A 15481-nucleotide genomic window follows, 5' to 3' on the forward strand; every position below is an offset into this window, starting at 1 on the left:
TAAATAATTTTTAATGTTACGTAAGTGTTGAACTCTACATTTCCATTACAAGTGTAGGTATATTGTATATAGGTACAGGGGATGTGTATAAGTGTATAACTATACGTTTAAAATTGTTTGTATTTTAATCGGATAAAAAATAAATAGAAACATATTTTACTATCTATATAGTATATAATATTATATATAATAACCCCAACTAGTATAATACATCGAATACTAGGACAAAACGCGTATTTCATGAACGTTTTTATTTTATCGGACTAACGGACCACATGCGAAATGCTTAACGTTTTCAGAAAAGACGAGAACATTCCGACAATCGTGGCGCTCCAAAATCGTTAGGAATAAATTGGTACTTGGGTACGAAAATCATATTTAGACATACAGTATTACACGGTACAATAGAAGTACATTTTCAGTGTACCTATAAACAATATAAATTATATAATATTATAGTTTATAATCTTGGTAATCTCATTCAGTAGCGCAACTAGGCCAACTGATAGTCCTCAATGTTACTTGTAAGGGGGAAGCCTAAATTTTTAAGTTCAATATATTGATTTTTTATACGTTTATCCCTGAAATACAAAATTTGATAATAATAATATCGAGACAATTTCACAGAATTTCTAAATTTTTAGTCAAGAAAACCTTAACGTTTTTCAGGACCAGAATTATTGTCTTACCTATACCTAATACATGGTTGTCTGTATGTGTTGTGGTAAACTGGTAACTATATGATAGGTACTTTTTAGGATGACTTCTTTAATTTAAATTAATTTTGTGATTCACTCAATCAGGAAACCAGGAGAGTGAATTTCAACTAGGTTAACCTATACTACCTATAATACATGAGCAAGGGGCATCAAAAACATGTAATTGTTTTGCACCAACTTTGAAGTCTCTCTTGTAATAATTTTAAAGTACATTTAAATCCAGAGTGGCCTCAGAACAGGGTTTTGATGTTAGATATTGAGACTCGTTTGAGACCTAAAAGTTTAAAATATACTAAACAGTAAGTATATATTAAAAGCTTATTATAATTAATACTGCAAATAATAAACTTCATCTACTAACAACATGTATCTATAATCTATATATATAAATGTTATTATATATTATATTCATAAATAATAAGTTAAAACAAAATATAATATTATCTTATAGGTAAGTAGTACCTATTAAATATAATTTTAATTTAAAAAAGTTAATTTTTTTATTTAGTATTTTTTGAAGGCCGTAAATGCACTTTTTCCAAATCTTTTCATATTATAAATTGCAATATTATAGAAAAGGTGATCCTGGAACATAATATTTCTTAAATAAGTGATTTTTTAAGAAAGAAAATTCAAATAGACTGTTGTTGGTTGGTCCGAAGGCTTTTTAAGAGAGTATCTAATATTATATCATCCCAATAATCACTATAGTAGTTGGTTCAGTGCAGATCTCATAGAACTTAACTTAACTTTCAATAACATCGAAAAAAAATGCAGCATCTTCAGAATTAGGAAAATCTATTATCGTGCACCCATTAGCGACAAATTCTTTCCAGGAAACATAAAATATATTTCACTTGAAGGGGGCAATAGTGAACTGACGGCGTACATATATCGCCAGTCTCCCTAAGGTGTTCTGTGAGTAACTAGAAAAAAAAATTCTGACAATTTTGAAAATGATCATGCAATAATTATCATACATGTTTTAATTAGGTATTTATGTTTTTAAGAAAATTTTCCATGGTGGGGAGAGGACAGTGTAAAGTACCTTTGGGGTGTAATATAATAACATTGATTAAATTTAATATATACAACAATCTAGGTATTATATATTATATTGAATTAATCATTTATAATAATGACTCTGGACTTTTATAACAATATTATCATACTCGATAATAATATTATATATTATATTACGCGGACGTGCAACGTATCTTTTCAGATAATTTGTATATTATTATTATATTATTATAATATCATGTAAGTTTATAATATAAATATATAATATGAACATCGCGTTCCGGTAATCGCCGTGGTAGATGCTCAAAACTAGGCGGCCTTGACTTTGGTCTTAGTTGCAATAATAATTTTATATATCCATAATATAATATAATACGATGATAAACTACAATTTATTATTATTAATATACTCGTATCTACCTACCTATCTATAATGGATTACCGGTATACGGGAGAAAACCGACACCGCTTTCATCCATCTGTCTACCCGACCCGGTAACCGTGGTATATGCCGCCGCCGGACTGCGGCACGTACCAAGCGCCGCTATATAAAGCCGGGCGGTCCGCCGTGGCTGTCAACACTCGTCCGCCACACTCTGTCGCGCGCACAACAACAACACACAACGCTCCTCCACATCACCGACACAGGTCACCGTTCGCGACAACACCCGCAACAACACCCGCATCCGTAGTAACAATGAACTGCAAGGTCTTGATCGCTCTGTGCTGCGTGGCCGTGTACACCGCGCAGGCCAATCCCGCCGGTGTGGCCACCGCCACCGCCGCCGACGAGGAGATCAAGGACTTCCCGGCCTACATGAAACGGTTCGACAAGCTCAACGTGGAACAGGTGCTGAACAATGACCGCGTCCTGGCCAGCCATCTCAAGTGTTTCCTCAACGAGGGTCCGTGTGTCCAGCAGTCCAGGGACCTGAAGAGTGAGTGACCAAAACTGATATTATTTAGTTATATTAATTTGATTAATAATATTATACTATTGCTATAATATTATGACGACGTACACAGCCGCGTCGTCAATCGGGTCGTGTGCCTATTCTGATTGGCTGTTTAAATCATGGTGTCGTTTACTAACCATACGATCTACCATGAAATGTCCAGAATCGGACTGAGTTTGACTTTTGAACACAGCTTGACACGACACGACACGACAGACGGCGTAACTGTGGTCTGTGAACTCGCCTTTATGCCATAAACGTCCAGCAAACAAAAAAATGAAAAACGTGTATTTGAGTTATAAAAATGTTTTCTATACGAAAAATGTCACCGGCTAATAACTGCTAAATAATTTCATATTATATTACGATTGTTGGATATGGTCTTAGCTGACCTTCTCGTTCAATTACCTATCGCGAAATACGGGTTTTTTGACGACCTTTACGATTTATATGTTCGAGACTTTAAGTCCGTATACTATGTTGTTCTGACCGATATTTTATGCTTTGTTACCTCAAAATTGGTAAAAACCAAAAGAAAGTTTACCTAATACGCGGTTTCGGTTTGTTTCGGATTTGTATAGGTACCTTTGCATTATAAAAATAGTGACTTTAACGCGGCGGCTCCTTTTTTCGTAGCCGTTATCCCACCTCTGTCAGATTGTTGCGCGAAACGATTATTATATTTTTCTTTACCACAAACATTTACGACGACCAGACGGACAAGTAATTATGTTAGCACATTATCGTTCGTACTATCGTTGTTTTGACATTCTTTAAATATACGTTCGTATTATATTACGTTAATTATAATCGTTTTTCTCGTGCATAGATAATTTTTGCATAGGTTATCTCTATTAAATTGTGTCCCGAAACAGACATCCGATACGCGTATAGTTGCGTAATGTCGTTATAACAATATTATATCACCCTGCGCTCAATCGGTCAGTCAAGTATAAATGTAAATTAATATTATTGCGATATCATTAGTCGAACAATCGCTGTCGCCACGAGTAAACAATAATATTACGACGTTATAATATTATTCCGCAAACGCTTTATCGTACGAAAATTACGTGCGAGATTATTATTATGACAAAGGTACAACTTAATAATTAATATTTTATTCTCAGTTGGTTCTCACACTGCCTCGTCAAAATTAATAATTTCGTACCGTACCGACGAACAGCCGTCGAATACGAACGGCAAAATTTTCCGAGTGGAGTAATACAAATAACATTCTTTGAATAATTTTATAATTATACTCTCACTATCGCAACTTGCAAGTCATATTTTATTAACCGATTGTTTTTTTTCTCTCTTTCCCGTCGCTGTTGTACAGGAGTCATCCCGGTGATCGCCAACAACGGCTGTAACGGATGCACCGAAAAGCAAATGACCACCATCAAGAAGTCGCTGAACTTCTTGAGGACGAAGAAGCCGGTCGAATGGGCTAGACTCGTCAAGATCTACGACCCGTCCGGCACCAAGTTGAACAAATTCCTCGACGCGTAAAGGATCCGACTATAATATAATAATATTATGACAAATGACAATATACTATAGCTAAATAATATATATTATTATTCCGCGCGTGTGCGACGTCTGACAGTAATATGTCGATCGTGATAATGTTATGTTTCACACGCGCGTTTATTAGTTTTTACGTGTACACCTACACACAAGATTTCGCTCGCTATTGCGATGTGAAAATCGTCTATTTATAAGTTTTATATATTAATTTATTAAATCGATTATACTGTTTTGAAAATTAAAAAAAAACAAAAAACAATCTCAATTAAGCACGTTTTGTATTTCATTGTTTTTTAAATTTATTTCTTCATTAACCTAATAATAATTATAAGCTGCGTCGTCGACGGATCAGGATTAACAATCGCGTGATACCGAGATTAGGCTGACCACGGCTGCTTTGCACGTCCGTTTAACCGATAATAATAATAATAGGTATGATATTATATAAATGTGTGCAATGTGCACATTTTGTTGTCTGATCGAATCTTTCGGTACGAATCGATTTCATTTAAGCGGCAAACATGACGTATATATTACAAGCAATTATATTATTGTTATGGTAGCACGCACTAGACGATTTAATAATTAGTTTAACGCGATGGTATTAACCGAGAAGATGTATGCAATATACCTATTAGGACGAAATCTTGAACGAAACGCGTAGTATATAATATTGCGATTTCGAAGAGTGGTTTTACATTTATTCAAATTTCAAAAGATTTGTACAGAGAAAGGGGAAGTATAAACACTGACGCTGTAGACAATACACGATGATACAATTTATTATTCCTACATATTATTATTTGAGTTTTTTTTTTTAAATCCACGTGTCATTGTGTCAAATACGACATAAATTTGAATAATGACGATAGATTATTATATCAACCAGTATAGGATTGTGCAATATATATGCACCTCGTCAACATGTGGTTTTTTCTTTATTACATTAGATCCAAGTGTATACTATGATAGGTTATTTATTATTATAACGATACTAAAGTTATTGTACAGCAAAACTCTAAATTAAAAGGTACTCTCGATCGCTGTAATTGTGTCCGCTATTTGGAGGTGTACGTTATATGGGAGATTTCACTGTATAATAAAGACAGTTTCCAGGGGTGGTTAGTTAGTATTTTTTTCACTGGAAAATGTTTTTATTGGCCTATCAAACTAAAAGATAAATTTTCATTTTATTATAACAATAATAATACAATAATAATTTTTTAACAATTCACTTTTAGAAGTTCCTTCATCTATTATTTGATCGGTCGGTCAGATATTTCTGTTTTCTATTACTATTTTTTTCTTAATATAATGTCAATTGTCTCACTATTGTTATCATCATGTGGAACAACGACAATAATTGGTTCATTTTGTTCACTTTGTTCTTCAAAGGATTTGTTCAAAATTGTAAAATCATTTAGATTTGAGTTAACTAATAAAAATTAATTTCGCTGAATTTCATGTAGGCACTTGCCCATATCGACATCATCATCAGACATTTCTATGTCAGTATCAATGTCCGAAGGAAAATCTTCAAGCAACCACTGTTCCAATTCGTGGGTATTATGATTATTCATTTTAATATATTGTAAAATCTTATATTATATTATAGCAAATATAAGTATAGGTGAGTATAAAATATTAATTTCGACACTGCAGGAAGACGCGAAAACGGATAAACAAATATCAATATTTTGGCGATGGTACATACTACACATAATCGACAACGACTAACGTGAAATATTGTGAAATAGCTAATGGCCCGACGGTACTTGTTGAGTCCATTGCATATAATCAGATTTTTTCCCCTCTTTTAATATATCGATATTTATACGATAACAATATTTATAAACTAAACACAATAATTGCAAACAATTCTAGCGGATAAGAATGCTAAAAATAGCTTTTGTACGAGTTTAAAACCCAGCCTGATGTGGGCATGTTTGGTTCTAAGAATTTTCGTGTACATTGTTTACTTTGACATCTAATTACACAGTTATATTTCTAAATTTGGAATATAGTTTTATTTTTTTCTTGTAACTAAAGAGGTACTCGTGCGTACCGACGGGTCACAAAAAAGATAAATGCATCGTATATTATTTAATATACATTTATTTGTAATGTGGTACTCAAAAGTACCGTCGGTCGACGAAGGGTTAACGGCGGTGAAATCCATCGTTCACTGTAGATTGACTTTCTGCTGGAATTTTGGAGTTCTCCCGTGGGCGTCCAGTTCAGTCATATAATAATATACGAATAATTAACTTACTGTTTTATTTACTTCAATTATTGCATATCGATGTGAGCGCACACATAATGTGTTGTTTCTTTATTGAACAAAATAATAAGCCCATCGGGGAAGAAAGATAATTTAGTGGAATATATTATAAAAACGAGTTTTGGACAAAAGTTCGTTAACTATCTGGGCCCTGTTAATTTTAAATCTTTGCTCATAGATGTGAAAAGAAATATTTTTATTGATAATACCAACATCAAGAAATGTTTTATTTAGTGAAATAAGTCAGTGATTATGTTTATGATTCGGTATTACAAAATCTAGTATCAGAAACATTTGTATATATTTTCTTTTGTTCTTATTATTCGTATTATCATTTATTTAATTGTGTAGTTTAATTCAATCACGTGACTCGCTTCATCCACCACAAGCTTAGCTTAAAGGTGTAGGTAATTTTTATATTTCCCTTAATACTTTGTATCATTTTTTGTTAACAACATAATATAATAAAAATCTTCTTTAATAAAAAAAAAACAAATCAATAAAAAGTCAATGCCAGTACCTACTTATACCGTGGTATAATAATATGATGTACCCGCTAGGGCGCTAGCTATACAAAACAAAATACAAAACTTTGTGCGTATTACCATAAACAAATAAACAATAATAAATTCATGGCTAATTAATATATATTTACAACAGTTTCATACAATGATACATAATTTTTAGACAACAGTCTCATTTAATAATACATAATGTGTAGAATCATAATGCGCAGTTTCATATAATACATGGTTTTTAGACAGCAGTCTCATAATATAACAATACATAATTTTTAGACAACAGTCTCATTTAATAATACATAATGTGTAGAATCATAATGCGCAGTTTCATATAATACATGGTTTTTAGACAGCAGCCTCATAATATAACAATACATAATTTTTAGACAGCAGTCCCATATAACAATACACAATAAAACATAATTTACGGGCGAATGTGTATTCAAAATTGTTAATGAAGATTCCACTCATAAATCAAAAGACTGATTGCAGCCGGGACAGGAACACTGTCTCCAAAGTACATTAAAACAAGTTGATTCACAAAAACAATATCGCCGGTTAATTTGACCGCTATATTAACTGGAGAAAAGAAAAATTTAATGAGGGCAAACTATAATGCAATATTTCAATGAACGATAATTACTAAACGATATTCACTAAATCACATAGGTATACAACGTGGTTTGAGAGGGCTGCAACAGGAACATAAAGACGCTGACTCAGCTGCAAGAAAAAACGAAGCGAAAAGGAGCCGAAAGCTGTACAAAACTAACATATAAAAAAAATCAGGCACCGAGAAGTAATACAATTTAATATTTATTCGAAGAACTGACGGAGCCCGACAAACTAAACACGCGGCGGAGAACGGCAGGGTACAATGTAATACAAAGTACGTATGCGAAAAACAGCGTGCACGAACGGACCTAAAAGCGGGGGCGAAAAACGTCGGATGGACTGGCGAACGCGCACAATAATAAATTACTAGTTTTAACGGTGTCGGACGAATTGTCTGGCGGAAACAACAGGTGGTGCGTTTTGACCGGCCTGGCACCATCATATTGTGGTACGCCAAAAACTGCAGGTTGACGGGCGGCTGACGGCGGAAACTGCTGCAGGTACCACTGTGGCGTACAACGGTGATGGTAGGGGAAAACTTGGCGAACATTATTCTATGTCCACGAAGGTTTGACAAAAGCAAACCCTGCGTGCCACGTTCACCAAGGATTTCCAAACGAATTTTTTCGTTCTCTTCCAGGCAGACTTCCGCCGACCAACAGACCGCGCTGCAGGGTTTTCCGGGAATTCCGCGGGTACCGGCGGGTCAGACTTCACGCCACCGTACACGGGTGACTGGATTTGCAGCTCAGAAGACGACCGGAAATTTTCGCGCCGCCGTATCGGTAGCTGCAGGACAGGCGTGGGAGTGATCCTACGATCGACGGCCAGGTCCAGCGCGTCAATCAATGAGATTTCCCCGGGTGCGTCCGTCTTTGATGTCACACAAAAAGTTGCAGCAGGCTCCGATGATGGTGCAATTATAACTACGTGCTGCTGGTATACGGGTGACTTTATTATTCTCAATTCCGGTGACGACCGCGTTCTCTTCTCTGCGTCGTGTCCGCTGTGCAGTAACGATGTCTCGACCGCGGCTGTGTTCTTGGGGTCAACTGCCAAATCCAGAACATCTACTATGGATCGACCCTCGTTATTGGCATAATACTGTTGGCATACGACAGTTCTCGATGTGGCGTCCATCTCTGTATATATATGACGTGTAAACGGACGGGCGGAAAGGATGAGAGCCAAACACTTAATGACGGTTTTCAAAAAACTATTTGTTACCGAAAAAAATAAACTATAGTACCTAGTAGACAGTAGTATTATATTGTGGCCAGCTAGTAAGTAGCAAATAGTTACAATTAAATCATATACTCAAACAATATAGCTTTATCAAGTAAAACCTACGAATGTTTTAAAAATGCTACCGGTTTCGGCGTAATCGGAATCGTATTACATTTTTACATGTACCTACCTATAATACGGCTATACATGATTTAGATTAATGAAGTCTAGATTAAATATCTACAAACTTTTTTTAAACAATTATATTTATTATTTGTAGATATTTTAGAAGCATAATATATACGAGATATTTTAATACAATTGTAAGTACGCTGTACGCGCCTATCAAATAATGTTGACGTGGAATAGTAATTTCTTCTCAGTAATAATACAAATATGTTGATACTTCAAAAGTATGTATCATGATACTGACCAACTCTGAAAATTAGTAGGTAATTACTAATCGTGAGTACGCGACAAGCAGAAAATTAATTAATATCTAGTTGAATCTATATTATACATATATGTTTACCTAATATTATATACCTATTACCTAGGTAAAATTATTGAACTCTATATACTACTCTATGTACTATATACATTGTCAACTAAATAATGTGCAGTTAATTTTTTAAACATTTGACAATTTTGCAATACATTTTGATAGATTTGCCAAAACTCAAAAGTCAAAAGTTATGAAATCTAAATCAATTGTTTTTATATTATTTCTAGCTTACCTATAATTATTTAATTTGTGTGTTATCAAGTATGTGATTGAAATACGCATAGACGTAGAACCAAAATTTAATTTTAATAAAATATCTTAAGATTGTAATTCCATCAAGAATGTAGCAATTCAGTTAGCTAAGTAAAATTGCATTAAATTATATAAAATAAATATAGTTTATTTTATACATTGTGTACACTGTACGTATAGGCAAAAGTTTATTTAAACGTTGAAATTTCAATTGTATGAAAAAAAAGTAAATACGTTTGTTCTAATTATATGTTAACAGAAAATATATTAATACCAATATTATGATAGTGGTTTAGGTAGGTTCATTGACCAGTATTTTTGTTGGTTGCAATGAATTAATACATTTATACATATAATATAAGTAATGTTATCTGAATTAGATTTCTACTAAGATTTGCACGTTTATCGGTTAATTGTTTTTATCTTATATACTTAGTATGTACCTACACTATTTACGTTTAATGTTTCATTTCAAGTCATATTAAATATTTTGACATTCGTCCATATTCCACTGAACAAGTGTTTCATTCAAGAATCAAGATACTTCGATTCATAATTAATTTTTGTATTTCTTAATTCTTTGCGTTCTGTACAATTAAGGTTAGTACATAAACTGGTATATATATATTTTTAATAATTTTCGTATAGAATTAATTTGTTTTTAGTTTTGTAATAAAGAATTTAAAAAAAAATGTTAAATTAATATTATCTTAATCATTTTTTAAATTATCAATCTTAAACGTTAAAATATATTCTATGTTTTTATTAAACTATTGTCTATTAATCGACAATAAAAATAAAATTTCATATTAAAATATTCCGACCGGGGCATGGCAGAAACCTACGGGTGCCCCATTAGAAATTCTGCCAAACACAACACACACGTGTAAAAACCCTACCGTTACAAACCCTACTACCTACAATCATAAAAACCCCACAATCAGCTAATGGCCACAGTCGCCAGGCTTAAAGATAAAAAAAAAAACCACTGAAAATAAAATCCAACAAAGTCTAGGAGTCTTAGGATTAAACAATGTCCAATAAGTTGTCAACAAATTTGTTGGATATATCCCATAAGAGTCTGTTATGGTTATGCAGCTAACTTTAAGAGGGTGAGAACTTTGGGGATGTGTTTTTTAAACAGAAAATGGTGTGAAGTTGGTACTAATTTAGTAGGTACTTATACATGGTGTATATTGGCCATAGGCCTTACAATTATTATGTGTGTGTTAATATTATTGTGACGGTAAGCAGTTGATCGTACATATCAATGTGTAGTTTGTATTATATACATATGTGTCATGTAACATATTTATATTTATAATTATTATACACTGTTATTCATCAGTTTTTTCAATTTTATAATTTCTATACTTCAGGACATATTAGAGTTTATTGAAAATTCACCACATGGAGTAATATACTTTACATTTGGATCCGTGTCATCAATGTCAACCCTGCCAAAGCACATTCAACGAACATTCATTAAAGCGTTTTCACAAGTTCCTCAAAGAGTGATGTGGAAGTATGACGGTGAAATATTAGTGGCTTGCCTGAAAATATAATGACGAGAAAATGGTTCCCACAACGAGATATTCTTCGTAAGTTACCAAAATATTAAATTCATCAAAGGAAATATAAGTTATCATATAATAATTACACTTTAGTTCATCCAAATGTAAAGTTATTTATAAGCCACGGTGGCATATCTGGAGTGTACGAAACCGTAGACGCTGGAGTCCCAGTTCTCGGATTCCCTCTTTATTATGACCAACCAATAAATATGGGTAATTTGGTGGACGCAGGGATGGCGTTATCGATGGACTTATTGACTGTTCATAAGATTGCGTTTTTGGAGAAAATGAACGAGCTCATAAATGATATAAAGTAAGTGAATTTAATAAAATAAAATGAATTCCCCTTTGATCTGTACACTATCATCGCCCTAATTATACTTACTCACCTAGTTCTATAAGTGGATTCTTTTTGTATACATTATTTATATTTTTTATGAATGGTTTTACTATAATGGCTATTATATAATAATATTCAGTCGTTCGTTCCAATTACCATTATAATTAGGTACCATTAATAAATCAATAACAGGTCGTATTCATTTTAATATAAAATAATAAATAAACACACAGTTTATATAATATTTATCTTAATTTTAATTTCAATATAAAAATAATCTTTTTGGTTACAGTTCAAAATAAAGAATAATTTAGATAAAACACAGATTGTGTTTATTTGATCAATATACAGTAAGACTTGAAACAGTTGTTTATTTTAAACATGATCCTTATAAACAATGGATATTACCTATATAATATAATCCAATAGGTACTCCAACAATTCATTATGTTATTCGTTGAAGATCTTAAGTGTAAATATTAACCACTATATTATTATAATTGTTTATGGATCAAAGAAAATATTTGCTTATGACTTAAATATTTCTAAATTACATTATTACTTACGTATTATTTCTCAAAAATAAATTAACTATTTTAGTCTTGTATCAATATACAATAATATAATATAATATAATCGCATTATACTTTATTTTATAGTTAAATACAATTAAATTCCGATGACATAAATATAACATACCCAAATACACTATATTTGAATTTTTAATAGCTCCTAAAAATAAACACGTTCAACTTTAAGTCTATTTGCTCAAATTTAAATATGTAATCGAGTTTTTAACTTTTACGACCATAAATTATCTTAAAATGTGTAGTAAATAATGGTTACAACTTACAATCTTGTTAAACATTTTATTTTATTTTTAATTTATATGCACCTTAAATCTTTAAACTAATGAATATTTAATTCCAACTTCATTTATAATAGCCAATAGGTACATTTTATATTTTTTTATATTTTTGATTTATACAAATTTTAAAAAAAAGGTTAAACTACAACATTACTGTTTGTCTGTATTTACTTTATATAGGTACTTTCTCCGTGCAAAAATCGTTTCAAAACGCTTCAAGGACCACCAGAAATGGTCAACTATTGGTTCGAGTACGTACTACGCCATAATGGAGCTTACCATTTAAACTCTAAAGCTCTTAAACTAACTTGGTACCAATACTTGTTGTTAGATATAATCACCGTTGTAGTTATATTACTTGTTTTTTTGTGTACTATATCCTCTTCCATTAGTTTCAAAATTATATATCAAAGTCTTATGAACTAAACAAAAGACTATTACCATTAAGAAATAGGTAGTTGATTATTATATATTAAGAAATAATTAATCAATGCATTATAAGTTATAGTCTAAATTTGATTTATATGTATAACATTTAAACATTTTCCTTATTTTTTCACTTCGTGAACACTCCAAAGATGGTGCCTATGGAATAATTTAAAATATCAACTTAGAGTATATTAAGTTATATGATCTTTTCAAAATACTTATCCTTTAAATGACATGTCAGACGAAAACCCCATTCGGGTTATAACAGACTTTCGGGTTTTTTCAGTATTTTTAAAGAATGCCCAAAAAATTTTATTTTAATATAAATTCATTGCTGTTAGGGAACATTGATTGGCCATTTCTTATCAAGCCTTTACAACTTTAAGTGCTTATAATCAATACATAAACCAAAGGTCTGTTCTACATAAAAAAAATATAAATACAACTATAATGGAATCTTAATCTATAAACGTTAAAAAATCCAAATCCAAATTTATAATTTAAAATGTTACTTTTTAATTTGTTGTATCTTATGTTAAATATTTAATACGGTTATTGTAAGTGGAACTTTATCCATAGCATATATTATTATTATTATTATTGTGAATCATGTAGGTATTCGGTATTATGTTTTGGACAGTTTTTACACGTAAACCGCGGATTGTTCCTAAACAGTAAACAGGACGTATTTTTTAATAAACTTTAAATCTCACAAAATATAACTATGTAGCAATCATTGTTTCAACTAGTGTGTAGTATTTAGATTTCCTTCTATAGAGTTAGTAGTTTATCTAGATAGGTACTTTTAAATTTTAATGAATCATGGTTTAAATATACAAGGTTATTGCACATAGCCCATATTGTTATCAAACAAAAATAAAATGGCAGCGTAAGGGTACGGTCCATATCATAGTATAATATTTATTATTTATATTTATATATTATTATGTAAAGGGGCTATTATTTAAGGCGCAACATTTAGGCAATTTATACTCTCGTCTCATCCTCCGGGATCGATGCGTTAGTTGTAAATAATTATTATTATAGTACGAGTGAAATCAATGCGGGTACCACTCTCATACGCGCACGCGTTATAGAGTAATATTAAGTACTCTAATAATATTACTCTATGGAACGCATACATTCACTATTTCACTATACAAACTTTACGACAACGTGCTAATTGTTTTGACAAAATTGAAGTTAGTTAATGTTGTCAGATTTTGATTCTGAAAAAATATTTGAATTCTACAGAAAAATGTGTAAATCGTACGAATCGCTTTTCGTTTTTAAATATGATTTTGAAAAATTCTTATGTTCAAGTTTTCATTTACAATTAAAAATAATATAAGATTTAATTTTTACAAAGGGTTCTATACAATCTACGGACGATTTTCTTTCAAGTTCAAATATTTTTTCAGAATCAAAATCAGACAACGTTAACTAACTTTAATTTTGTCAAAGCAAATGTACGTTTTTATAAAATTCGTGTAGTGAAATTGATATGGTTATCGAGTTATTGACATGTGCATGTGCGTACGAGAGAGGATACCTGCATTAAATTTCACTCACACTAATAATCATTTACAACTAACACATAGATCTCGGACGGTTATGACAAGGTTAGAAATTGCCTAAATATTGCCCCTTAAATAATGACCGTAGCGAGGCCCCTTATTGATCCGCTAGCAAATTGTTGCCTTGTCGTGGCTTATCATAATATTGTTCATAAGTGCCTATTAGCAAGCACTGGGGTGACCACGAGGAAAATTTTACTAGAATATCTCTGAAAAAAATTGTACACACTAAAATATATGGGTTAAAAATATTGTAACTACCAATAGGTATAATATTATTTTGTTTAAGTCTGGTGAATTCACGGTATTCGGTTCGGAGAATCAAACAGTCTGTAGTTATTGTAACACGTATCACTACAGTAAAAAGATAATATCGTGTACTTATATTATATTGACTATATAATATTATTATCAAGTACTTTTATCTATATTTAGTATCTACTTATTTATAGTATATACGTATACATTATTGTAATATTGTCTAAAGATTGTTGTACGAGTACCTAACTGCATATTATAACACCTATTGCACAACACTCGTTTAAAATATCGAATTGACAATAGATGTACCACTCGTCGCGGATATTAATACTTATTGGAGTTACGTATGTACGTTTATACACTCGTAAGTACCTACTTATATTATTATTGCACATGAATTATTATAATCGTACTCGTACATAAAATGCCGCCAGACTGTTAATCGCTGTTGAAGTCTTATCTTATCGGACTGACTCGTCCACGTCATATCGATGTTTTAATGGGTAATGTTTTTTTTTTACCTCCATTGAACATAATAACATATTAAAAATATATCATTTTCATTTGAAATAGTATTATTTATTTATTCGAGTTTTTGTTTCCTATAATTATTTCATCACGTGGTACATATATTATACAAACACAAATCGATGATCTTTTAACATAACACACCATTTTGATCAGTAGCGGTTAAGCGGAGGGGAGGTTATGAGGGGGATGGATCCTCCATGACCTGCACTTTCTCAATGTTGAAGATCTGATAACTCTAAATTATATTTTTAATAATCAAATAGTGCAGCATG

At 31.8% G+C, this 15481-nt stretch overlaps 1 protein-coding gene and 1 pseudogene across 1 annotated transcript; both read left to right on the forward strand.

Annotated features, from left to right (window-relative positions):
• The first annotated feature begins 2235 nt into the window (after nucleotides 1–2235).
• Nucleotides 2236–4493, forward strand: LOC132945220 (putative odorant-binding protein A10). The gene is made up of 2 exons (XM_061014896.1): nucleotides 2236–2680; nucleotides 4038–4493. Exons 1-2 carry the CDS (start codon nucleotides 2251–2253, stop codon nucleotides 4208–4210), a joined length of 603 nt encoding a protein of 200 aa, XP_060870879.1. The 5' UTR covers nucleotides 2236–2250; the 3' UTR covers nucleotides 4211–4493.
• Nucleotides 4494–5697: 1204 nt separating this feature from the next.
• On the forward strand, nucleotides 5698–12899 carry LOC132945221 (UDP-glycosyltransferase UGT5-like; annotated as a pseudogene).
• The last annotated feature ends 2582 nt before the right edge of the window (nucleotides 12900–15481 follow it).

This window comes from Metopolophium dirhodum, chromosome 5 (genome assembly GCF_019925205.1).
Source record: "Metopolophium dirhodum isolate CAU chromosome 5, ASM1992520v1, whole genome shotgun sequence".
In the NCBI taxonomy this organism is placed as follows: Eukaryota; Metazoa; Arthropoda; class Insecta; order Hemiptera; family Aphididae; genus Metopolophium; species Metopolophium dirhodum.

Coding starts and splice junctions, on each gene's coding strand:
- LOC132945220 (XM_061014896.1), top strand. CDS start 2,251: ATGCCGCCGCCGGACTGCGGCACGTACCAAGCGCCGCTATATAAAGCC. Junction 2,681..4,037: donor GCAGTCCAGGGACCTGAAGA/GTGAGTGACCAA, acceptor GCTGTTGTACAG/GAGTCATCCCGGTGATCGCC.